The sequence below is a fragment of the Dipodomys spectabilis genome, unplaced genomic scaffold, assembly GCF_019054845.1.
Source record: "Dipodomys spectabilis isolate Male_0828 unplaced genomic scaffold, ASM1905484v1 ptg000329l, whole genome shotgun sequence".
NCBI lineage: Eukaryota > Metazoa > Chordata > Mammalia > Rodentia > Heteromyidae > Dipodomys > Dipodomys spectabilis.
In genome coordinates, this window is record NW_024871006.1 from 941,847 (window position 1) to 967,881 (window position 26,035).

The 26,035-nt window shown below is 43.5% G+C and overlaps 2 protein-coding genes across 4 annotated transcripts in view; one reads left to right on the top strand and one right to left on the bottom strand.

The window, feature by feature from the left end:
• The window catches only part of Fam20a (FAM20A golgi associated secretory pathway pseudokinase), a 37,006-nt gene extending 35,150 nt beyond the window's left edge, over nt 1-1,856 (top strand). For both annotated transcript variants that reach the window (XM_042702696.1, XM_042702697.1), the window contains one exon: nt 1,259-1,856. In XM_042702696.1, the coding sequence (XP_042558630.1) occupies nt 1,259-1,517 (259 nt within the window). In that variant the 3' untranslated portion in view covers nt 1,518-1,856. The remainder of the gene's footprint in view (nt 1-1,258) is intronic.
• A 2,762-nt stretch (nt 1,857-4,618) lies between these two features.
• Prkar1a (protein kinase cAMP-dependent type I regulatory subunit alpha) lies at nt 4,619-25,336 on the bottom strand. Of its 2 annotated transcripts, none has more exons than XM_042702595.1 (11): nt 25,236-25,336; nt 21,299-21,481; nt 14,804-14,974; nt 13,985-14,076; nt 13,712-13,773; nt 12,577-12,623; nt 11,739-11,897; nt 10,403-10,463; nt 8,813-8,934; nt 7,638-7,719; nt 4,619-6,976 (listed from the first exon to the last, which is right to left on the bottom strand). In XM_042702595.1, exons 2-11 carry the CDS (start codon nt 21,473-21,475, stop codon nt 6,804-6,806), a joined length of 1,146 nt encoding a protein of 381 aa, XP_042558529.1. In that variant the 5' UTR covers nt 21,476-21,481; nt 25,236-25,336; the 3' UTR covers nt 4,619-6,803. The 2 variants fall into 2 exon arrangements, with proteins under 2 accessions (XP_042558529.1, XP_042558528.1); XM_042702594.1 differs by lacking the exon at nt 25,236-25,336 and adding an exon at nt 24,808-24,943.
• Nucleotides 25,337-26,035: the final 699 nt, after the last annotated feature.

The following is a 26,035-nucleotide window of genomic DNA, read 5'->3' on the forward strand; positions in this document are numbered from 1 at the left end:
AGGTCATTACCCACTTTCAGAGTCTGAAGGTCTTTGATGTTATTAGTCAGACTTCTACTTTGCCAGCACTCATTTGAGGGGTGTGTGTGTGTGTGTGTGTGTGTGTGTGTGTGTGTGTGTGTGTGTGTGTGTGTGTGTGTGTGTGTGTGTGTGTGTGTGTGTGTGTGTGTGTGTGTGTGTACTGAGAGGCTGTGTGTGTGTGTGTGTGTGTGTGTGTGTGTGTGTGTGTGTGTGTGTGTGTGTGTGTGTGTGTGTGTGTGTGTGTGTGTGTGTGTGTGTGTGTGTGTACTGAGAGGCTTGAACTCAGGGTCTGGGTCACTTTCTGGATCAAGGCTGGAACTCTACCACTTGAGCCACAGCTCAATAAGCTTTCACACATAACTATTTGGTCATCATCTTAGCAAAATCCTGACTGACATCCTATCATCCTGTGTCAGACTGACATTTGCCTTGGCTTTTTTTTTTTTTTTTGGGGGGGGGGGGGTCCGGTTGTGGGGCCTGAACTCTGGGCCTGGGTGCTGTCCCTTAGCTCTTCAGCTCAAGGCTAGCACTCTACCACTTGAGCCACAGTGCCACTTCCAGCTTTTCCTTCTTGCTTATGTGGTGCTGAGGAATCAAACCCAGGGCCTCATGCATGCAAGGCAAGCGCTCTACCACTGAGCCACCTTCCCAGCCCTACCTTGGCTGTTTCTTCTCCTGAAACACCCAAGCTACTTCCATACCTCTCCTGGCATTTAGCCAGGCTGTGAAACTGTCCACTTGCTCAGCCCCAATATCCAAAACCAATTATAAATACATGATTAGTACCTTAGGTTAAGCATGTCTCCCTTCTTGCTTCCCTCCTCCCCACCAGAGCAGGATGGGCAGTATGCACTTAGGCAAAACTCAGACAAGCTGCTTACAAGTCAGATTCCTCCACACAAAGAATCAAACCCCACTGCAATCACAATGGTGCCATTTTGCCTACCGGAAGCTTCTCCCATATGTCAGTTCAGGTTTAGTTCCTTGACAAACCTCAGAACGAATGCACACGGCCAGGTATCACCATAGGTGGTATGAAAATTAAGACTACAAATCCCACAGCAGACTCTAGGCCAAAGGGCAGCTGGACAAAAGCTATCACCTACTCCCTTTCTACGTGATTTTCACTTAGCATGTGACAGACACTGGGGACAAGGCTTTAAGAATTCCAAAGGGCAAGGTGAGGTACATGCTGTTCCCTACATGTGTGCTTACTTGGTTATGACTCTCTTTTCAGGATAAAAAAGAAAACCCTTCTGCACCTGCAGTTATTGGCTCAGGCTGACTACAGACTCAGTGATGTGATGCGGGAGTCACTTCTAGAAGACCAGCTCAGCCCAGTCCTCACAGAACCGCACCTCCTGGCCCTGGACCGCAGACTCCAAATCATCCTCCAGACTGTGGAGGGCTGCATAGAGGCCCACGGGGAGCACAGGGTCATAGCCGATGGCCGACATCGAGCCCCGGCCTCAGGCCAGGCTAATCCAACAAGCTAATGACTGCAAAGGTTGATTTCAGCACACACCTGAGCCAGCAGGGGACGCCTGTGCAGATGGCAGCTTCCTCAGTGCTGGGGGGCGGAGGAGGCAGTCATGATTGAAACAGCAAATGGGATCCACTGAGCTTCATGGTGATTCCTTGACAGAGGCCACTGCTTCAGTAGAACACTACTGGGGCATCATCTCCCCACAAAGCCAGGCTTCCTGAAGGCCACAGATCCATCTTCTGAGCACACTGGGAAATCTGCACAGGGGCCAGGCCCGGAAGGTTCGGGAGCCCTGTAACCAGGACTGTTTTGACTGTAGCAAGTCCAATAAAAGGACATCCATTAGGTATCTATTTCTCTACGGAGCCTTCTCTTTTTTCCTGTTGGTCATGGGGCTTGAACTCAGGGCCTAGGCACTCTCAGTTCTTTTTTGCTCAGTTCTTTTTTGTTCTTTTTTGAGCCACAGATTCACCTCCGGTTTTCTGGCAGTTAAATGGAGGCAAGAGTCTCACAGACCTTCCTGCCTAGGCTGGCTTCCAAAGCAATCCTCAGATCTCAGCCTCCAGAGTAGCTAGGATTACAGGTGCGGCCACCAGCACCAGGTTTCTAGATCTTTCTGGATATCTTACTCTGACTTGGCCTCTGGCAAATGGTCAAACTGGTTCAAGGCGGACTTTACCCCCTCCACTGACTACCCACTGGTCTGATCTGATTATAACAAGTCCTTCTGTGGTAACTTCGTAAATTAATCTCACCAAAGGCAGACGTAAAATAGGGATTTGGGGGCTGGGTGCCAGTGGCTCACATCTGTAACCCTAGATTTTCAGAAGACTGAGATCCAGAGGATTACAATGCAAAGATATCCTTGGCAGGGAAGTCTTAAAAGATTCCATATCCAATTAAGACAGCAAAAAGTCTGGTTGTAGGCATGGCACAAGTGGTAAAGTACCAGACAAGCAAGATGAGCAAATGCAAAGCCCTGAGTTCAAACCATGGTACTAGTAAATACATCAATAAAAGAGATGAGACCAGGTATGGTGGCTCATGCCTGTGAATTCGTTACTCGAAGACAGAAGCAGGAGAAGGGTGAGTTCAAGAAGGGTGAGATCCTATCTCAAAAACCAACTAGAAACAAAAGGGTTGGAGGCATACCTCAAGTGGCATAGCACTTGCCTAGGACGTGTAAGGCCCTGGGTTCAACGAACTCCAGCAAGAGAGAGAAAGGGAGGGAGGGGGAATCAGCCCCCCCCCAATAAAACATTCACTCCTTGGAATATCAATTTTTCCCAAGTAACATTACTTAACTTCCCATGAAATATTCTCCAGACTCAATGTAAGAATGTCATGTTACTGCTAACAACAAAGAGGAACTACTAGCATGTGAAATGAACAGGTAGGGAGAAGGCCATCAGGCTGAGTATTAAGACTACAAAATAAGAGTCGGCTCTCACATATGGCAGTTTTGCCCTATGAAGTCACCACAGAAACCGAAATAGCAAACAATGAATCACTGTTCACAGGGGACATATAGGGTGAGGTTTCTGGGAGATTCTAGTCATTTTTTGTTGTCAACTGGTCAAAACATGATCTTGTTTTATGTCTTCTAAGGCACCTAGTTTTACTTTGTTGATTTCTTCCCATTGCTCTCATAGCCAACAGCGTGGTTACAGCACTCATACGTGAAAAGTTTACCTGCCATGACAGGCTTTCTATGTGAGTAGGAACAGGAACACATCAGCATACATCAGCACTACTTGGAGAGCTTTCCAATAGTGAACTCAACACAGAGTCCTCAAACACATATAAAGGCGGGGGTGGGAGGGGCAGGTACTTAAAAGACCAAAAAAATGATATTCACAGTATGAGTAGAAATAAAAAGCTGAGGCCAGCCTCTGGTGGGAAGAAGCTCCCTGGAGACAGAATTTTCAGTTTTACATGTCCCAGGATGACTGCAAACATGGGAGGTAGTGATAGGGGCAGGGTGCCATGAAAGTTTACCAAGCAATCAAATTTGCAAATACAATAATGAGCAACACTGTAAATCTGTAACTCATTTAACATGAACAAGGATGACATAAAAGCTATTTAGGCAACATTGGCAGAACTTTCTTCCACCAGTTTATACTCCTTGGTGCTTTTATAGTTTTAAGTGGAATCATGATGAAGTTAGTCTGAAGTTCTGTCAGGAAAGAAATTTTAGCTGTAAAAGTGCGCAATAATGCTAGCTTTTATGCTCAACACACCACATAAAATAAGATTCCCTTTATAAAAAGGTATGGCATTCAGATCTTCAGGGTTCAAGGACAAAGTAAAGGTTATCTGGCTATATCAGTTTTGGCCCATCTAAACACACACCACTGGGGCTTCTAAGGAAAGTTCAGATTTCTGAAGGGTCCAGCTACTGTGGTTGGAGGTAAAATAATTTATATCATGCTACTTTAAAATGTCATCACTCAGATATTAAAATAAACAAATAACGAGTCCACAGAAGCCAGGAAAAATCAGAACGAGGATTCACCACCAGCTAACCTCCTCCAGTTCTACTCTTGTGACTCAGCCTGGGAGAGGGTTAACTGAACCTGTACAGGCATGCACATCATAAAGCACCAATTACAGAAGCAACTTGTAGCACATTGGTCTCTAACTCCACTGCATGTGAGGAAATTAACATCAATATAGTGAGGTTGTACAATGATCCCACGCCTCAGAAACCTGAGAAACATGAAAATGCTTATACCCAAAATGACACATTTAACGTGCATGTGTGTGTGCATGTGTACATATAAAAAAAACCCGTAACTTGCTAAATGTGAATCCTAAATTTAAACCAAAATCATGTCAATGTCTCCCCATTAAGTGTAGGAAAGTTCCAAGGTCACAAAACTAATCCGTCTTCAATGAAAAGGAAATCTTTGGCTTCATGTTAAATATTCCTTCCAAGACTTGGCAGGTAAGTCTGCTACACTCATGTACCCTTTAAGAGAGGGTGTGAGACCCAGTCTTAGATAAAACAAATGTAAAGCATGAAAGCAAGCCCAACATTCATCTTGTAAGTGACTTTCGAGAAGAGAAGGAAAGGGGAAAGGGACGAAAAACTGATCCATTTAAGAATTTAAATTATTTAATCGCTTTTTATTATTTGACCTACCATTACGACAATCTAGAACAAAAAGAACAGCATATATTAGCGCACACAGTATAATTAGACTAGTAACCAGGAAACAATACAGAATGGTCCTTTGGCCGTCTACACTTTCTAGAGCAGCAGATCTCATAAATTCACTCCCCAAATCCAGAAGTAACTTCTATCCCGAATATCAACTAAGATAAATTATGCCAATTGTAACTCCTCACACATACTTAAATTGCACAAAAATAAAGCTTTAAAGTGGTAATGTTTAACTTAGACTTATCTTCAAATGTCTAAGAGTAAAAACTACAAAAGGGGATAAACAGCAAGCCAAATAATTTGAATAAAACTCATTTAGAAAGTAGTATATGTATCTAAATATACATGAACATGATTATATACATATAAGAAAATGCACGCTTACTGCATTCTATATAATTCACTTAAGTACATTTTTGGCATTTAAACAAAGATCAAATCAAGCTTTAAGCTAATAACATAACTTTTATTTTCAATTTTTTAAATATAAAAAGGTAGCCAAACACAAAGATAAGTACAAATCAGAAAACATTCATTCAGTATAGAGAATTATGGAAATTAAAAAATTTGTACTAGGGTAGGTTTCTACCCCACACTAAAAAGTTAAATAGAACTTCTTTCCCAGATTCCTACTCCAAAGTCAATAACAACCTAAAAACATTTCCAATCTATGAAAAAAAACTACCATGACCAATTTTACCGATTACTGGGAAAGGATAGGAGAGGATTATTCATCAAAACCACCCTCACACAGATGGAAAATGCTTACAGCCACTCCCAAGTAAAACCCTACATCCAATATAAATCACAATGAAAACTAAAGTGCCTACATTACAGAACTGGGAAATTTTGTTTAAAAAAAAATTAACAAAAACCAATGTGTGTACCAATGTGTGTAACACAAGGCTGGAAAATACTGAAATACAGTTAAGACTCAAAACACTAGTTTAAAAAAAAAAAAAAAAGTTTGCCTGAGGAAGAAAGTCTAGACAGGACAGCAGGGCACAACAAATACAACCTTACCCTATCCTACCCACCCAACCCCCCTCCCCCCAAATTCTAGCTGACATAAAAATGAAAGAAAAAAGGTTAGGCCAATAAAAAAACATCTTCCCAAATCTCCCAGCATTCAGTTTGCAACACTGTCTCCACCATCAACTCCAAGTTCCTTCCACCTGTTATTTCCAGCAAAGCCAACCTCCTGGAATCAAGGAGATTATCCTGACATCAACTGAAGGGCTCACATTAGCCACAAGCTCTAAATGAACCAAGAGCAGAACACCAGATTTCAATTCCACTTGTAATGATCAGTATTTGGCACCAGCAGGGTAAGTAAAGGCCTTACCAGAACCTGGGATCTGAGGCAGGTGCAACTACATGGCCAACCAGGAACTGCAGTCTATGATTTGGTTTCAAATTTAAAAGACAAGTAGAAACCTCACCTGAAAATATTTCAGAGCTAGAGAAGAAACATTCATTACAAGACAAAAGCAAATCAGGCAACTTAGCTTCAGAAGAAAAAAAAAAATTCAGGTTAAGAAGAGGAAAATAACACCTGAACCAATCGTATCCATCTGATCATTCACAATAATGGGCTTTTCTTTCACCCTTAAACTAATTTAATTACAGGCAGGTGTCTTTCTACTAGTCTAAGATTTTTCTATATCCATTTTTTTTCTAATCCTTAGAAGTTAATGAGAAATCAGTTACTAAAGAAATACAGCATATATGGCCACCATCTAAATATGCTTATAATGGGAAATTATGTCACTTACAAAAAAAAAAAATATATCTTGTACACCATCACTCTAAGGTAATTCACTGGTGCTGGGATCCGCCCTCACGAACAAGCATGGCACTCACCGCCCAGGTTGAACCCTAACACTGCACAGAGAGAAGCAGGGACAGCAAAGTCCATAGAACTCACTCTTTCTATTTATTTGTGATAGCATTCAGTTAATGCTCCAAATTAAAAATGGTGCAATAAAAGCAACTTTTAATATAAAGAGACACGAAGCTGCAGTGCCGGGGGCCGGGGGCGCTGCACACTGGGAAGACGAAGCAGTCTGCATGGGTGAAGCACGAACTGGGAGAGGAGGAGGGAGGCACAGGCACAGGAGGCACATTTCAGACAGACAGTGATACGAAACTGTTGTACTGCTGGATGTTTCGCTTGAGGATATCTGAGCAGGGGCCAAGGACACGTTCAAACCGAGGCCGGTCCAGCTTGACGCACTTCAAGGGGCCACGTGCCACCACTGTGGCAGCACGAGGGCGGTTCATCAGCAGTGCGATCTCACCTGAAACGAGAGAACAGCAGGTAAGCGCAGGCACAGGCCAACAGCAGCCACTGCCTGCCGGGATAGGAAACAAAAGACGGAGCTCAGGGAGCTAATACAGACTGCACAGGCAGAAAAATTACTGCCCGACAGAAAGGAAGCATCATCTCAGAGTATTTTTCTGAGAATAAAAGAGCCAAAAGTCAAAAAGCTAAAATTCATCAGGCATGGTGGTACACACCTACGATCCCAACACTCAGGCTGTGGACAGCAAGCTGGAGACCAGGCCAGGCTATGTAGCAAGAGTTTATTTCAAATAAACTAACAAAGCCGGGCACCGGTGGCTCACCTGTAATCCTAGCTACTCAGGAGGCTGAGATCTGAGGATTGCAGTTCAAAGCCAGCCCGGGCAGGAAAGTTTGTGAGACACTCATCTCCAATAACGCCCCCCCTAGAAAACTGGAAGTGGCCCTGTGGCTCAAAGGGTAGAGCGCTCACCTTGAGCTGAAGAGCACAGGGACAGCGCCCGAGCCCAGAGTTCAAGCCCCACGACCGACAAAAATAAAAAAAAATAAAATAAACTAACAAAGAAATAGATAAATCTCAGGGCAGAAACGGACGACAGCGTCTCACTAAGCGCCAACTTTAAAAACTGCTTTCATTGTGAGGCATTCCAACGTACCAAAATAATCAGAAGGCCCCAATCGTCCCACTTCAACAAACTCTTCGTTTTCTGACCGACGCTGTAGCACAGCAGCTGTCCCCTGCAATAAAACCACCAAGAAGCTGAAACTGAAGAACTAATCAGAGTGCCATTTGAAATACCCTTGTTACTTTAGGTACTTTGCAAAAAAGAAAAGGGTAAAAGATTCATTGATGGTCATTTCAACTCATCTGAGTTCAGACAATACTAGATGACTGACATGTCAGCATATAAGCTTTGATTTCCATTTATCAAGTGACCCTGGCTAGCAAGGTCAAGTTAAGATACGGTAACAGAATTCAGTCAGGCTGGCAAACTGTAGGCAGTGGGCCAATGCTAGCTCACTGCCTATCTTCGAATTAAATTTTGTGAAAATATTACTCTCATCCACCTACACTTGTCTGGCTGCTTCTACACCATAGCAATTCAGTTTTTGAATCTGCTATTTGGATCTGCCTGGCAGGCAATATTATCTGCTATACATTTCCAGGGATTATAAAGATATAAAACACAGTAACATTTAGAATCTAAACTATTCCCTTTGATCCTTGTTTGCCAAAGAGCCCAAACACATTTTAACAAAGACAGTACAACACAATCTGTCACACCAAATGCCTCAGAGTTGGGAGTTGTTCTTTGTTCTTGCTTTTTTGCTTGCATGCTAAAGAGTAATAGAGTTGGGGGTAACTCAGGATATTGTTATTCATGTCTGAGGCCCTTGCCAGAATTCTAAATCCAACCTCTTTTTGTTGTTTTAATTTTAAAATTACAGTGGCTATGCAGAAAAGCCAACAACTGTATTTCACAGTAAAAGCTAATTTTTAAATAAAACTGTCAAGTATTCTTAAAAACTTAAGAAGGACAAATGAGAATTAGACTCCTTTGGTATGGTACATAATGTTGTAAAGAATGGAATTCAGCCAGGGATAGTATCACAGGCTTGTAATCCCAGCTTTTCAGTAGGAAAGACAAAGATCAACATCAGATTAGAAAACTTCCTCAGAGCCTGAGGCTCTAGCTGAAAAACAAACTAAAAGCAAAAGGACTAGGGCATGGCTCAAGTACTGGAGTATTTGCCTTGAAAGCCTAAGGCCCCAGGTTCAATCCCCAGTATCTCAAACAAAAAAAAAAAATTCAAATGCAGAATTCTTTACCTCTAAAATAATGAAGAACTCGTCCCCGGGCTCTCCCTGCACCACAATCTTCTGTCCATCTTCAAACTGAACGGGCTCCAAGGCATCAGCTACTGTCAGGCGTTCCCACTTGTCCAGAGACTCTGAAAAACAACACTCAAGATAATTGATACATTGCTGGTGTTGCTGAAATTTTTAAAACAAAAAGTACACAGAGCCAGGTGCTGGTAGCTCACACCTGTAATCCTACTCTGGAAGCTGAGATCTGAGAATTATAGCTCAAAGCTAGCCCAGGCGGAAAGTCCCTGAGTTATCTCCAATTAACCACCAGAAAACCAGAAGTGGAGTGGAGTGGCTCAAAACAAAAGAGTGCTAGACTTGAGCAAAAGGAGCTCCGGACAGAGCTCAGGCCCTACAACCAATCAAAACAAAAGTATACAGATTCAGCCACATAGCCAAACCCATTCAACATTCTGACTAGTGATGTCTTGGATTAAACACAGCACTAGCACCTCCATCCGTGTTCAATTACTTCTAGTCTTAGGAGGACTTAGAGCCTCACTTCTAGTATGAGTAGTCAGGTTAATTTACACCAACTGTACCCAATAGCAAAGGACTAAAAAAAAAAAAAAAAATTTTGAGCTCATTAGCTGGGCATGGGTGGCTCACACCAGTGATCCTAGCTGCTCAGAAGGATCTCGGTTCAAAGCCAGCCTGAGCAAGAAGGTCCATGAGACTATCTCCAAGTAACTACTAGTAACTACTACAAAGCTGGAAATGACACTGTGGCTCAAACTGATAAAACATTAGCCTTGAACACAAAAGCCTGACAACAGTGCCCAGGCCCTGAGTTCAAGTCCCAGGACCAGCACAAAAAAAATTTTTTAAAGGTGATCATTATATTCCTGGAGATGTCTATCAACAGTTACAGTACACCATCCACATTTTCCCAAAGGTTCAAAGAAATAACTTAATCTTTCAAAGCCTCCACTGAATTTATTTATATAGACCAGCAAGAGGAGCTAGAACTTATTTCTCAAGTTCAAACTAATATTCAAGATGCTTAATCCAAATAAGTATTTCAAATAGCAAATGACCAGGGGAAAAAGTCAAATCACTTAATGAAACAGTGGCAAAAGACTGTCATAAAAAGCACTAAAAACCAGGTTCTAACAATGTTTCCTAGGCTCCATAACAACACTGTACTATGTCCAATTAGCCTGCTTTACTCTTAAATTTGAACAAGTCCAGCACCTGTCTTTTCAGAGTTTACCAGCATATGATACTAAATTTTCCCACAAAGGAAACATATTCTTGGAAACACTTTCCAGAAATACTTTCCATCAATGACAAAACAGACACAGAAGTCACTCGAGAAGGATACTCTCAGCCTTTTTATCTCTATCTAATTGAGGGGTTTGTCATGTTAGTAAATTCAAAGCAATTTAAAACTACCTTCAATTCTGTCAAACCTTTAATACTGTCAAGTAACAATCCCAGTGGTTTTCATTACTATTAGCAAACAAAATGTAAATCAGTTGAGACAAAATACTATCAAATATAGTAAATTCTTTAATAACTTTAATAATGCTGTCATTTTTCAAAACTTACCTAAAATAGACACCTTACTAAGGAACTCTTCATACATCTTCCTCTTCCTCAGCGTGCTTCCCTATGAACAAAAAATAACAAGTCAAATCCCCATGCAATTGTTACACAACACTATGGAACAATAAGGACCAAGTTCCAAATAAACTAAAAAAAAGAAGAAAAAAAAAAAGCCAATGGAACTGTAGATGTGACTTACATGGTAGAGCATCAGCCTAAGTGAAAAAGCTGCGTGACAGATGGAAGCCCTGGGTTCAAGTCCCAGTAGCAGCACACACACACAAACAAGTATCAACTTGGTGCTAGTACCTCTTCATTTGTAATCATTTTGCTTTATGCTGTAGATGAGTTCCTGCCCAACTCAGTAAAAAAGAAAAAAGCTTGTACAATGTTCTAAAAGGAATGCTGAGTGTATGTATGGCCAACGCGGCTCAGAGCCTCACCAAATCATGAAATGTCAAACAGGCAAAAGATCAGTTCTCAAAACATTAACCAAAGCAGTGTATGAGACTGTAGCTATCTAGACTCCAGGTCCAAATATTGCCCCACAGTTTCAATCCCCCACACAGCAAAGTAAAAAAAGCAAAGGAAGGGATATCTGAGAATACATGTTCTATAGTCCCAAACATATTCAAGCTGTCTTCTCTACAAAGTTTGTTAAGTTTATCCGTTTGTAATGAACTTTGTTGACATGGTAAATGACCTTAGCCCCACCCCACCCAACAAAAAACCATATCTACCTACATATATAGAAGTATATGTGATACACACACACACACACACACACACACACACACTTCCCTACCTACTTTCAAGTTTCATGTGTGCAAATCTACAGGTTCAAGTTTAAGGGGAACAAAACCAGCTACTGAACATCTACAGACTTGTTTCTTGTCACTGTTTCCTGAATAATACAACTATTTACATAGTGCTTACTGTGCATAAGTATCAAAAATAATCTAGAGATAATTTAAAGCATATAGAAGAAATGCAATAGACATATGCATACATTATGCCATTTTAGATAAGATACTTAAGCATTTGTGGATCTTGGTATAGAAATACAGAAACATTTCTAAGTACACACACACACACACACGATACGTACTGCATATATGGATGTATACATACATATATCACAACTGGAAAAAAAATCAAAAGTTTGAATCAGACTTCATGTTCCTAAACAGCCAGAAGGGTACTGCAAAAATTTAAGAAAGCTATTCAGACCAGTCAATACATTTAGCTAGGACTTAACCATTTAAAAATACTCTATACGAAGTTCACCAAGTTACAAAGACCAAAATGCTAAACACACACCCAAAACCATGAGTCTTACCATAAGGATCCTTCGGTAGCTGTCTCGGTCAATGCCCCACAGTTTTACATTTGTCTTGGCTTTGACAGTGGCTGCTCTGGGTGTTCCATAAATCAGAGCAAGTTCTCCAAAGCTCCCTCCTTCCCCAACACTAGTTGCCCACTCGTTGTTGACGTAGACCTAAAATGAAGAAGTCATCAAATAAATGGTTTCATTTACATATTACAAGTATGTCCAAATTCACAAACCTTTGTTAAAAGCCAGAATCTAGAGGGTGTTTTCAAAAATTGTTGACACTATGTTTGCAGAACACAGCAGAACAAAATAGTTACTCGTAACAATGAATTAAATGCCCAACTATCTGACAATGAGGAAAGTGCTCTGTAGGGATAGATAAGGGGAAACAGGTGCCAAATGCTTGCACACATGATGTGCATTTGAAGGGTTCTATGTCAAGGACAGTACTAAGTGTTCTACTAAACTTCCTAAGAATCCTACAAGATCAATGTTATTCTTATCCCCATTTCATTTGTGAACAGGACTCACTGAAAGAGAAAGCTGTGTTAAGTTCGTAGCTAATGGCTAGGTCTAGCTAACTGCCCCTTCCACTGTCTTCTCAACATGCATGCACATCCTATGTCTACAGCACAAGCTGGCAACTGCATGCCTAGCTAGACAAATTACCTGTAAAAACCATCTGTGTCACAAAAATACTTGGTGAAGCTATCAATAGATTCTGACAGGCAAGGGCTGTAAGAGTCCTTCCACAAACACTATGATAAGGCTTACATGGACTAAATACAAATACATTGCTTTTTAAGACTAATGACATAGTTTTTGCTATTATTAAATCTCTTACATCCATCTCTCCTTGATCAATCACATAGAAGTTATCTCCTTCATCACCTACAAGAGTAAAAAAGTGAGGATCATATTCCAAATGAAAGAAACTGAAACAACCAAATTAGTGTAAAATAACTAAACTCATTTTGTAAAAGAACAGTGTATGTTACACAGTCTGCAATTTAAAAAAACATTTTCATTGTGTTTTTAAAGTCATGAAACTGATCACTTTCATAGTCATCTCACACGGGTACAAAGTTGATGACTGCTGTTTCTGTTGCTGACAGAAACACTAGAAACAACACAAATAGTCAATAGCAAAATATAAGACCACCACAGAAGGATAAAATGCTTAATGAAGACCTATGAAAATGTGAAGAAAAAAAAAGAAAGATGGCTAGGAATGTGGCTTAACGGTAGAGTATTTGCCTAGCATGCATAAGCCCTGGGTTCAATTCCTCAGGACCACATAAATTTAAAAAGCTGGAAGTTGCGCTGGGGCTCAAGGGGTAGTGTGCCAGCTTTGAAGCAAAAAGCAGCTCAGGGACAGTGCCCAGGCCCTGAGTTCATGCCCCAGGACTGGCCAAAAAAAAAGAGAGATCCAAAAACCTCAGGTTACCATATGTTGTCACAAAACCCCTTGGATAGACTTTATGAAGACTATAGGCGTTTTACTTATGAAAAGCTAATAATCAATATAAAGAACAGGGGGTTAAGGCCAGCACAGGGGAAAACGTTCTATAGACACTAACGCTAAAATAATCGGCAAAAAGGCAGGCTGTAGATGTAGCTAAAAATGGTAGAACATCACCTATTAAACAAGCTGGGCAACTACTACCCTGAGTTCAAACCCTAATACCCTAATATCAAAAAAAAGGAAAACCATAAAGGACACACGAGATATGTTGTTCAGATATTGCATGCATTTAAAAACACGGGCATTTTAACAATTTTTTTTAACAATTTTTATAAACAAAATTGTTTGTTTATCAAATATCAAACCCATAGGTAGAATGTTTACAGAACATTTAATTCAAAGAGAAAAAACCAACAGTGTAACAGAGGAAAAAGTAGATCAAAGAAAAACAAGCTCTAATAAATAAAGCCCTCCATTCTCCCTGCAGTCCCGTTACACAAAGGAAAACCCTTACCTTGCTGAATAACTGTCTCTCCAGCAATAAACGAAACTGGAAACATGGCATCAAAAATATCACTGAGAGAGACAGAGAGAGCAAGAAGACCTAGTGTTAGATTTCACGAGCCTCTTCTGAGGATTTCAAGCATTAACTTCAGAATTGAAACCTGCAGACTTTCAGTCCTGACTGCCACTTAGCAAACAATCAAAAGCCCTGCAACGATGACAGGGGCCTAAGGGTCACAGCTTGGCTGGAAAGAGTATATAATAAAGAAGAACTTCAGCCTACCTTCTCTCGTTATCATCAAGATGTGAAAACAGCACATTCTTTTCAATGGCTTTGGCTAAGGCAGCCATTGTCTTATAATCCTTCGGTATTACCTAAAAAAGAATTCCAAGTCAAATGGAAATTATAAACCAAAGATATCTCATGTCTGTACCCTGCATTTCAATGAAATGTCAAGCCATAAAATGGTATTTACACATGACTATTCTGTATTAAATTTCTCTACAACACATTTGTACTACCTTTGATTCACAAAGTAAAAAACAAATAATGACTAATTAATCCCCTTTACTGAAGCCAGTCCTGTACGCAAAACCAGTTCTTGGTTCCTAGTTAACCAAACAACCAAAAATCACTTGACCAAGGTCATTATTCTGAGACAAAAGCATTTTTGAAGTCATCTTTTAACAACTGTGACCATAAAGTGCTGTTTCATAAGGCCGGGTGGGTGCCCAGGATTCTCTTCTCTCTGAAGGACAGAATCTGGCTGCTCCAGACTGGGCAAGGGCAGATTAGGTTAAAGGAAGCCTTCAGGAGACAAGACTCAAAGTCAAAACCTGAACTACAGAATATCAGAACACTGACACTGAGACTAGAGAGAACAATGTGTACTGCCTGCTTCTTCCACTGAAATACAAATGTGTGCCACTAACCAACCTGCCCTGCAGGTAATCAGGTACAGGTGTACCTTTGGGCACCCCCAGTGCCCAAAGACTGTACTGCAGCCTTTATGCAAAATACTATATGATCTCACTGAAGAACACCAGATGACCTGCAGGAGGGTGTCAATAACAGTCTCCCCCCTGTCAGACAGCATGGTACCTTTCTAACATAGGAGGCAGCATCCTCCTCCGTGTAGACCTCAGCGCTGATAGCACCACGTCGCCGCCGACCCTTAACCACTGGGTTGGGGGGAGGAGGAGAGATCTCATCCTCCCTGGAGTCCGCACGAGTGCCTGCTTTCTGCAGACTCTGAATCTGTTTTGCTTCCTCCTGAAAGAAATGATACGTTTGTAAATTGAGATGCCCTGCATGTGAAGTTGGTATTCGCATATTCCAATGATAGTAATCTCAAATCATATCAAAATCTCTGCTAGTACCAGAGGAAGTTAAGGACAAAAAAGAAATTCCTAATGAGGAAAAACTGAAGAAATAAAGTACGGAAAGAATGTTCTCAAGATAAGAAAAGGTTATTTTATTACACAACCAAGCTAGTACTACAAGGACACATAAAATGTGAATAAAAATGTAAATGTCCATGAACGTGAACTGTGGCTCAAGTGGTAAAGCCACCAGCCTTGAACAAAAAGCTCAGGCACAATGCCCAGACCCTGACATCAAGCCTCAGGACCAATGCACATGCGCACGCGCGCACGCGCGCACACACACACACACACACACACACACACACACACACACACACACGTGCACTCCTTAGATGTCCAGGCCAGATGTGGCAGCTCACATTTGTGATCCCAATTACTTGGGAGGTGGAAAGCAGGAGGACTGTGGTTCAAGGACAGCCCAGAAAAAAAAAATGAGGACTAGTACCCCCACCACCTCAAGTGTAAGCCAAGTGTGCCTGGGATCCAGATAAACAGAAAGCTGTAAGTGGAAGGACCCCATTCCAAAGCTGGCCCCAGGAGCAAAAAATCCAAAAACTAGAGACCCTACCTCAAGAATGAGTAACAAGGGGCTTTCTGGAAAGGTGGCTCAGTGGTAGAGTGCTTGCCTTGCATGCATGAGGCCCTGTGTTCAATTCCTCAGCACCACATAAGCAGAAAAGGCCGGAAGTGGCGCTGTGGCTCAAGTGGTAGAGTGCTAGCCCTGAGCTGAAGAGCTGAGGAACAGCACCCAGGCCCAGAGCTCAGGCCCCATGACTGACCAAAAAAAAAAAAAAAAAAAGAAAGAAAGAGTAGCAATAGTGTGCTGAAGATGTGGCTCAAGTGGTAGCACACCTGCCCTAGCAAGCATGGGTCCCTGAGTTCAAACTTTACACACACACACCACACACACAAAGTATCTATTCTAAGAATGTACTGTCAGCAATGATTTGTGATACACAAAAGAGCAACTCAAAATTTTGTGTTTGCTACTGCAGAGTTAGCCAAAGAGAAATCCCTGTACCCCTAGAATATTTTCTTAAGAACAAACAATTTAGGCACAGAAAAGTGAGGCAAGAATGTCTAGATACCGTGAGTTTCACTAACTGCATAAGCATTTTCTGGGGCTGCCCTGTAGCCACGCCCTATACTAGGCATACAAAACACACATAAGAGTCCTGAGCTTGCAAACATGCACACGAGCCTGAGCCCCAGATAAAACTATGAAATGTGTGATGGCCACCAAAAATTCAGTGATACCCAGTCTAAGCAATATTCCTCCAGCACAGCTCATGACACTTTCCTTATAGTCGGGGTTATACTTGGAAGTCAAAATAAAACTCTTACCTGTTTTTAAAACTACTACTTACTGAACCAACTCATACAAAAACTGAGCTCATCTAAACATTCTCCTGCCTGAATCTAGACTCTTAAACCGCCCCCCACCCACCCCTTGGAAAAAAATCCTCTCAGGAAGCAATGAGTTGTCAGGCTAGCATCCACAATCCTAGTATTCAGGAGGATGAGATCTGAAAGATCAAAATTCAAAGCCAATCTGAGCAGAAAAGTTTTCTAGACTAACTCCAAAGTAACTAGCAAAAGGCTAGGCTAGAGTCATGGCTCAAGTGGTAGAACACCAGCCTAGCAAATGTAAGGCCTTGAATATAAAGTCAAGGGCTCAGGAAAGAAAAAAGAAAACACTACTATCCCCAAGAAAAGCTGTAAAAATGTGTTATTTTCTACTTTCTCAATAACTCAGTCTTCAATTTTTCTAAACCATCCTTCAAATTCTAAATGAATTTAGCATTTCTGAGTTATTTAAACAAACATTTGATTTTAAACTATCTAAGGATATACCCAGAGTTTTCTTTTTTCCCGTATGGTTCTTAGCTCTGCCTTTGGCATCAAGGTAAGTTCAACAATTCTATATTTTATGATTGTGCAAACATATCACAATGAATATCCCTTTATAAAATAAATAACAAGCTTTCACTTAAAAAGGAATTTTACATATGCAACAAGAAAAGTCTAGAACAATTATTATCAAAGTGCTTTTGTTTCTATTAGAAGAATCATGCTCAATTTTTATCATTATTATTCTTTATTTCTCTAGAATTTTAATTAAGGAAAAAGACAATGAGAGGGAGACATGGCTCAAGCAGCACAAGGCCCTGAGTTCAAACTTCAGCCCTACAAACTGAAAAAGGGAAAGAGTAAAAACCACATTGAGCAAAGCAAATAAATGAAATAAAAACAGCATTAACATCATAACATAATTATAAGTCTATTTGTTTCTTGCCTCAGTAACATTAGTAATTTGCTTCTAGAAATTCATTCTAAGATATTCCATATGTGAAATGATAAACACACCAAACTATGAAGAAGCTGAGGCAAGAGAATCCTGAGTTTGAGACCAGCCTGGGATCTATATAACAATACTTTTAAGATAAGAGAATAAAATACTGGAAATGGCCAACGTGATGATAACATGTATCTATACACGTATTAGAATAAGAAGCTCTTTTGCAGAGTTTTCAACCATGTATATAACCTGTTGAAAATATAGTTTTTTCCCCCAAACAAATCAACAACATTTTCATTCTGGTAGTTCCAAAAACTAGCCGGTTTTCCTATCCCATATTCCTATTCCATATTAACACAGAACTTCAAAACTCAAGTTTCCACCAAGTTTAAAACCTACGAGTATAGAGAAAAACATAAATTCTATACTCATTAGCATTTCACACAAATTTTATCTAAAAAAATGCACCAACGGCATCTCTCACTAGGGACCATATTCATTCTAGCTTAGCAACAGAAGCACTCTGATTTGAAGTATCACAGTGAGCCATAAAACAGCAATCTGAACACACCTCATGGGGACAACCCAGCCGGGCCGAGGCCACTTCTAGTCTGTCCTTGCACACACTCTATGCTCTCACTCTTAGCCGTCCTCACTCAGTCTCCCTCTTAAGCTGTTTTGCTTCTTTTGTTTTTTTGGTCGGTCGTGGGGCTTGAACTCTGGGCCTGGGCGCTGTCCCTACACTCTTCAGCTCAAGGCGAGCGCTCTACTGCTTGAGCCACAGTGCCACTTCCAGTTTTCTAGTGGTTTATTGGAGATAGGAGTCTCACGGACTTTCCTGCCCGGGCTGGCTTTGAACCGAGATCCTCAGATCTCAGCCTCCTGAGTAGCTAGGATTACAGGCGTGAGCCACCAGCACCTGGCTGTTTTGCTTCTTAAAAACATTTCCCAGATTATTCACTGGCTAATGATGTTCCTGACTCTTCTGCATTTTGTTCTGCACTGACTTGTGCTTTATGAGGACACTCTCCTGCCAATTCCTTAACATTGTCACAATTATTTGTTCCCTCCCTGCCCTTGCCATTCTTCTCTGCAGCTGAAGTAAAGCTTTCACCCCAGCTTGAGGTCTGGCCTCACAATTATGCTCTAGTGTGGTCTGGCTTTGCCTGCCTGCCCACCCATCTTAGACTGCTGTCCTTTCTCTGCCTTGAAAACACCATTCTCTCTCTCTCTCTCCCTCCCTCCCTCTCCCCTTCCCCTCGTGTGTGTGTGTGTGTGTGTGTGTGTGTGTGTGTGTGTGTGTGTGTGTGTGCGTGTGTGTTGGCTGTTCCTTCCACTTAGCCCCAGAACAAGACACATGAAGACAAGATGGGCTGGGCCCTGAGGAGATGATGGTATAATAAGCCCCTGAAATGGGTGGTTACATGTCGCTGTAGTAACAGCTGACTACTATGTTATATGACCACAGCCAAGTTTTAATCCTCCCGGCTGCCTCTGGAAAATGTTGATATTTATCTCTCTGGTACATCTAAAACTGAGTATGTACACATGCGAAGTTCACACAGTACCTGGCCCAAGACACTTGGCTGTAATTCCCCTAATCCACCAGGCAGGCAAGGTTCTCATAAACAGATGCATAAAAGAGGACTCCAATTCCTCTCAGTGGTCTGAATTAAAATACAGAAGCTTTTCAATGGACCAAATATAAGAGATTTGGGGGTAAATGTCTTACGGAATAGTTGAAGGTTACAGAACTATAACCTGGGTAATGAGGAAATGGGAAAGGAGCTGGTGAAACATGACGGTGTGATTTCAAGCACACAGATTAGCACTTAACATACAAAGGACAGCCTATTACAAAGCTGAAAACTTAATTGCTTCCAAGTCTAGGTGTGTATTGTTCATTCTTGGCTAAAAAAGTAGGTTCAAGTGGATAAAGATGTGTTAAGTTATCAGAAAAAGTATGTTAAGCTATAGCTTTCCTTGAGAGGGCAAAACAAAACACACTTAAGCACAGCGCAAAGAAATATCCTAATAATCACTTACTGCTTTCTACCTTGGTTAGTACTTAACAGTGCTGTGGTAAATGCAGGCTTTGGAACTAGTAGCACACATTCAACACTCCTATAAAAAGACACACACTTCATGTCTCACCAACTTAATCCCCTCATTTGATGATTTCTATTGATGTCCAAAGAAGTAAGATCACCTTACAGTGACCCATTTCAAAACAAGACCTCCAGGAACGCACTTGATTTCAAAACTGCCAACACTCATGGCCAGCGCTTCCATTATTTAGAAATTGCTTAAATGAGAAAGGCAGAACTTCGATTACAATTCCAAGACAGCAGGCTATTTTGATAGGGACTGCTTGGCAGTTCTTGGTTTGTTTGTTTTCAATTATTATAACTGTGGTACTAAATATCAATCCTAAAGGTTTTCAAGGAAATAAAAAATACATGCCCACTGAACTTCCCAAACATGGCTTTAAATCTTAGTGTACAGATGCTTTTATTAAAACCATCTGGCTATGACCTATGTGAAATAATGTAAATGTTTGTATCATACAAAATTAGATTATTATCAAATCTCAAAGAAGTATGTTCCAGTTGGCTCATGATCATTACGAATTACTTCAAAACTCCAACATGCACAAGCAAACTGTAAATATATCCCACTGATTTATAGAATCAATCAAATAAACCACTTGAAACATCTGGTAACCCAAGACTTTCTTTCATTATCTCTTTAAGTGCACTGAAACATTGTCCTAATTTTTTGTTTTTGCTTTGAAAAGTATGTACTATGCACATAGGTCACACTTAACACAGGTGAACAGCAAAGGTTAAAAATTAAATTTTTTCCCAGGGTAAACAAGTCCTAACCAAAAGAATGATATAAAATCTTAGCCACCCAACCTGTATCTGTGTATGTAATCAACTTTTCTATATTCCCACAGTAAAACATATTTCCTTAATTCAGAATTTGTGAAATGTCAATTACAAGCCAGAATCAAATGTCTTATTACACTGGTTTTTAAAGGTGGGTAAGTTTCCTACACTTACCTGAAGAAAATCAAAAGTTGCTTTCAAGTACTACAGAATTCTTTTTATTATTTTTTTCCTATCCTAGGGCTTGAACTCAGGGCAGGACACAAGGTACTGTTCCTGAGCTTTTTTTGCTCAAGACTAGTGCTCTACCACTTGAGCTAACACAGCTCCATTTGCAGCTTTTTGGTGATTAACTGGAAATGAGAGTCTCATGGACCTTCCTGCCTGAGCTAGCTCTGAACCACAATTCTCAGGTCTCGGCCTCCTGAGTAGCAAAGATTGCAGGCTTGAGGTACCAGCACTCAGCAGAATTTGTCATTTCCTACAACTGACGTACTACTTTTGATGGATTCATCTGTCCTAAGAAGTCACTGTTAGACACTAATTGAAACTTTTGCAAGGAATCATGTTTGGAAATCCTTTATTAGTGAAATCTCACAAAAAGACTCATTTTCTGATTAATTCTATAAACAATTCTTTTTTTTTTTGGGGGGGGGGTCTGGTTGTGGGGCCTGAACTCTGGGCCTGGGCACTGTCCCTCAGCTCTTCAGCTCAAGGCTAGCACTCTACCAGCAGAGCCACAGTGCCACTTCCAGCTTTTTTCTTTTTGCTTATGTGGTGCTGAGGACTCAAACCCAAGGGCCTCAGGCATGCAAGGCAAGCGCTCTACCACTGAGCCACCTTCCCAGCCCCTCTATACAGAATTCTTAAATGGCTACAAGTGCCTTAATTGCATTTCTAATTTAAATTTGTTTTACACTTATTTGGGGCAGAATTCCTTTTCTCCTAAAAGACTTAGTTGGCAACACTCTAGGGCATTAAAATTAGTAACTGTCCCATCCTCTCCCCAAATTATCTTTACCTTCTCCAACCTCTCGAAGTATTCCCTAAGGAACGCCATGGGTCTCTCTGGACGCGCAGTACACAACTGCACAATCGAGTCTTTGAGCAGAGCCTGAATGTTGTGCTTCTGGACATAAAGCTCACACTCTCGGAGACTGCGCTCCTCCTCACTGGCCGCAGTATTGCCAGACGCCATGGTTCTCTGCAGAAAAAGTGCATTAAAGGCTTAGAGAAGCTAGGAAGCACAAACATAAATTTGGTTTTTGACTTATTAAATTCACTAGACAACAAATTCATAGGTATTTCCTCCCCCCCTCCACTAAATTTCATTTTTATCTGTTCTTGTTTTGTTTGTGCCAGTACTGGGGCTTGAACTCAGGGCCTGGGTGCTGTCCATTAGCTTTATCCAGTTTACATCCTGAGCCCAGCCTCCACTAGCAGCTTTTTGATGGGTAACTGGAGATAAAAAGTGGCATGGGCTTTGCTACCTGAGCTCCCTTCAAATCACAGTCCTTAGATCTGAGTCTCCTGAGCAAGAGCCGCCACCAGCACTGGGCCCTGAAACGCGGTGTTTAAAAGCAGGGACGTGAGGACTAGGGTATAAAATGTGTGTAATTTTCACTCTTCCAAATACATATTTCATTTAGCTCCTGCTGTAGGATCTGAGCTCTGTAAGCACAAACAAGAGAGGACTACCCTCAGCTCCAGTGGAGGAAGAAAGGAGCCACTCCTGCCAAGGGCAGGCTGCTGTGGAGTCAGGCCCTCTGGGAATTTCATTCAGTTCTCTCTTGGAAAAAAAAAGTGACATGGGAGTGTGTAAATAGTAAACAGGACAGAGAAAGTGCACATAAGTCAACTCTACGTGAGAGCAAGGAAGGCCTGAGCATACAGAAGGTTCCCCTGTGGAGCTCCTCTCCCATGGGTGTGTCCTAGTGTCACTCGGCAAACCACTAGAGCAAAGGCACTGATAGCCAACTGTCACTTGTAATCAAACATTTCTGAAACACAAACAGAACCTACACTATCTTTTTGGGGGGGGGGGGGGGGGGGGAAACTGGTCCTGGGACTCAAAACACAGCACCTGAGCACTGTCCCTGAGCCTCTTTGTGCTCAAGGCTAGTGTTGTACCACTTGAGCCACATCACCACTGCTAGCTTTTTCTGAGTACCTTATTGGAGATAAAAGCCTAACAGACTTTCTTGCCCAAGCTGGCTTGGAACTGCAATTGTCAAATCTCAGTCTCTTGAGTAGCTAGGATTACAGGCGTGAGCCACCAGCACCCAGCTTTCTACTAACTTTTAAAAACAACCCTTTATTCTGGAATCTTTTACCAGACTTCAGCCTTAAATGATAATATATTTACCTGTGGTAAAAGGGAAATTCCTTCGTACAGAATATGTGTGTGTGTGTGTGTGTTTGATCCCTATCAAATAAACTATAAATGATTTGGGCAGAAAACTGTCAAAAGTATTTTCTTCACCTGGACAGTAGGTATGTTAAAACATGAAAATTTCAAGCCTGCACCATGATTCCACAGATGAAGTGATGAATGGTGAACTGACCTGGGTCCAAACTACCTTGATGTCAAGTAAATTAAAAATTATAATAAGCAACTAACCTTTCCCTAAAGGTAAAAACTTACTTAACAGTCATCCATACTGTTTTCCCTTCAATTCCTAATTACTAAGCAATTAAGAGTGAGAGATGAGTTCCCCTCCCCATAGCAACTAAATTCAATACTAATCACTTTCAAATTATAATGCACACAAAACCACTAGGATAAAAGTATAAATTAAAAAAGAAAAATGCTCCAGTAAAAGCTATTCTAAAGTTCTACACTTACTCATTCTGTTTTGACAACTTTCATGATAAAGGTCAATAGCAAACAGTAATTAACAGACCATGAGAAAGTTGTGGCTACAGGCTTATAAATTTGAAACCACAGAAAAAGAATCTTGCTGGTACTTGAGAAATAAAACACTAAACAGCAAGTTGTTTACTGTAAGATTTATACTGGCCACTTTTCCAGGTCAGGCAATCACATGAAATGAAAAATCCACTTCGGTAGAATTCCCCACATTGCAAATAATATTGAAGGCCACCACGAACAATGATGAATCAGACCTTTTATGCTTCAAAGCAACCATTTCAGAAATATCAAAATATGTATTCGGCTGACCAGAGAACACATTCTAAAACCAGGTCTTTAGTAAAGATAGAAGAATTGGGCACAAGAGATGAAAAGGTGGTTGGGTTTTTGGGTTGTTGTTTCTTAAGCAAATGTACAACTACATTTTTTTTAATGGGATTTTTGTTTAAAGCCAATGCATTACCAGACCAAAAACAACAAAGATTCCCCAAGATGAATCCAAGCATCCTGTGAACGCCTAAACAACGCCTCAACAACCAAATGTCACTGGCCTTAATATATTTAATGGAGTGTTCCTGAATCCATCCTACATTTGGAGTTTAGAAACCCAAAGAGTTAGCTGGGCCCACCCCCAGCCCCACCCCCACCCCCAGGTGATTAACCACTTCCATAAACTGCCGCGGCAATGGCTTCACGCATAAGAAACCCCACCCGAGACCTTCTTCGGGAAATTCGGCTGTGATTTAAAAACGAACAAACAAAAAAAGAATCCAAATTCCCTTTAGGGCCGCATGTCCGGAAGGCTGCTCGAAGACCGGCCGGGGCCTCGGGGTCATCGTCCGGAAGGACGGAGCCTTCCTTCTCTCCCCGGCTGTACACACCGACGCCCGGGGCCCGGGTCGGGGGCCCCGGCCGGCCCCGCCCGGGCTCGGAGCCGCGGGGGTTAACGGACCCGGCGTTATCTTCGAGGGGAAGGACAGCGATGTGCCCTTCACTTCGGCCACGGTCATGACCACGAAAGGCACGAGCCGCCGCCCCTCACCCGACGCCCGTCCGTCGCCAGGCCGCAGGCGGCGAGCGAAAAGGGGGAAGAAACGCATTCGATCGGGAGAGGAAGGGAAGGGAAGGGGGGCGGGGGGAGGCGCGCGGAGGGCGGGGGGGGCAGGCCCTCCCTCCGGGGGGGGGGGGGGGACACCGGCCGCGGGGCGGACGGTTCCCGGCCTAAGAGATCGGCCACAACCCGTGCGGCGACCGGGACCGAGAGTCTGAAAAATGGGAGACCCAGAAGCGGCGGCCGCCGTCCTTCAGGAAGCGGGGCGCGGCCGGAGGCGGCGGGGGCGGCCGGCCGCCGAGGGCCGCGGCCCGGAGGACGGGGGTGGGGCGGCGGGAAGCCCCTCGGCCGGGCGCCGCCGCCGGCCGCCTGGCGGGGGATGGGGGGAGGAGGAGGGGTCTCGGGGTGCCGCTTCCGAGGGGGGGGGGAGCCCGGGGCGCGAGGCCTGCAGCAGGCCCCGGGGAGGGGCAGGGGGTGCGGCCGTCCTCCTGCAAATCGCTCCCCGTGACGCCATCTTGGATCGGTTCGGCGCCCCCAGACGGACGGCGGGGTGACGAAGCTCCAGGTAGCGGGGAGGGGGGGAGCCCCCCCGGCAGGACCCACTCACCGGAGACGGGTGGCGGGGACCGCGGGGACTGGCGGGTGAGACGCCGCGGCGGGACCGAGCTTCCTCCGGAGCTTTGCTCGCGGCCCCGCTCCACTCGGCGACAGCGGCTCGGCGGCGGCTCCACCGGAAACGACCCGGCCGCAGCCAATCAGCGGCCGGCTGGTGACGTCAATGCGCCTCGCTTTGGCCAGAGCCGTTGCCTAGGCAACCTTAAAGGCGCCGGGGCTCCGCTCTACCTCCCCCTTCCCCCCCCCCCCCCCCCCCCACACGCACACGCACACAGTGGTCGTCGGGAGACCCTAGCCCTGCATCTCCCCGGCATCCTTCTCCGGCCACGGCCCTCGTCCGCAGCCCTTTCCTCACCCCCACCTCTTCCCCGCCTCTTTACCCCGATTCTCGCCTCCCGCCTTCCACCTGCCCCTTCCGACCTGTCTGTCCAGGTGTCTCCTGGCTCCCCCTCCGCGGTGGTCTTCGTGAGGTCCCCTCTTCTCCGGCTCCCCTGCGATCCCCTCTCCTCTCTCCCGCTTCAGCCTCCACCCCGCCCCCTGCGTCTCGGCTTTTTCTCCCTCCCGTCAGCCCCGCCCCCGGCCGGCCCACGTGGGGCGTCTCGGATGTCAGGTGGGCGACCCCGCCCCGGGCCCGGGCCTGCGGGGGAGATCCCGGGGTGTGCGGGCGGGCGGACCCCCCCCCACGCCGTCCCACACACCCTCCCTCCCACTGTCCCCCTTCCCCCCCCCCCCGTCCATCCCCCTCCCACACACCCACCACCGCCCTCCCCGCCGGCTGCGCATCCTGTCGGGGACCCGCGGTCCAGGAAATCCGACCCCGGCCGAGTCCCTACCCGGCCCCGCCGACTGCTCTCCGAGGCCTGGCCAGTCACTGTAAGACACTGGAAAGGACTGTCAGGGTCCAGAAGGAGGGTCTGAGATCTTCTAGAACCTAAAACCCCTTCCATCATCGATGTCTGATCCTGACATGGTGAGGAGTGCAAAGGGTGTACTTTGATCCTGAGACCAAGCAAGAAACCTCAGCTGTCAAGCCAAACCCATGCTAATCTGGGGAAATTCTCTACTCCAGCGACCCCGACCCCACCCCACCCATAGAGTGTCTGCTAATGAATCGGGGTGGAAGGGGGGAAAGCAGAGGAGATTTTAGACTTAAAAAGTCGACAGATGCGTACAGTGGGCCCTTTGAAAATACTGATGCTCATGGAGCCCTTCCAGTGGAA

What these genes read in the sequence shown, in the direction of transcription:
- Prkar1a (XM_042702595.1), bottom strand. Translation starts at nt 21,475, where the DNA reads ATGGCGTCTGGCAATACTGCGGCCAGTGAGGAGGAGCGCAGTCTCCGA. An exon ending in CTGCCTCCTATGTTAGAAAG is followed by an intron (nt 14,077 to 14,803) that starts GTACCATGCTGT and finishes ATTCTTTTTTAG; the next exon opens with GTAATACCGAAGGATTATAA. An exon ending in AGAGACAGTTATTCAGCAAG is followed by an intron (nt 12,624 to 13,711) that starts GTAAGGGTTTTC and finishes TTACTCTTGTAG; the next exon opens with GTGATGAAGGAGATAACTTC.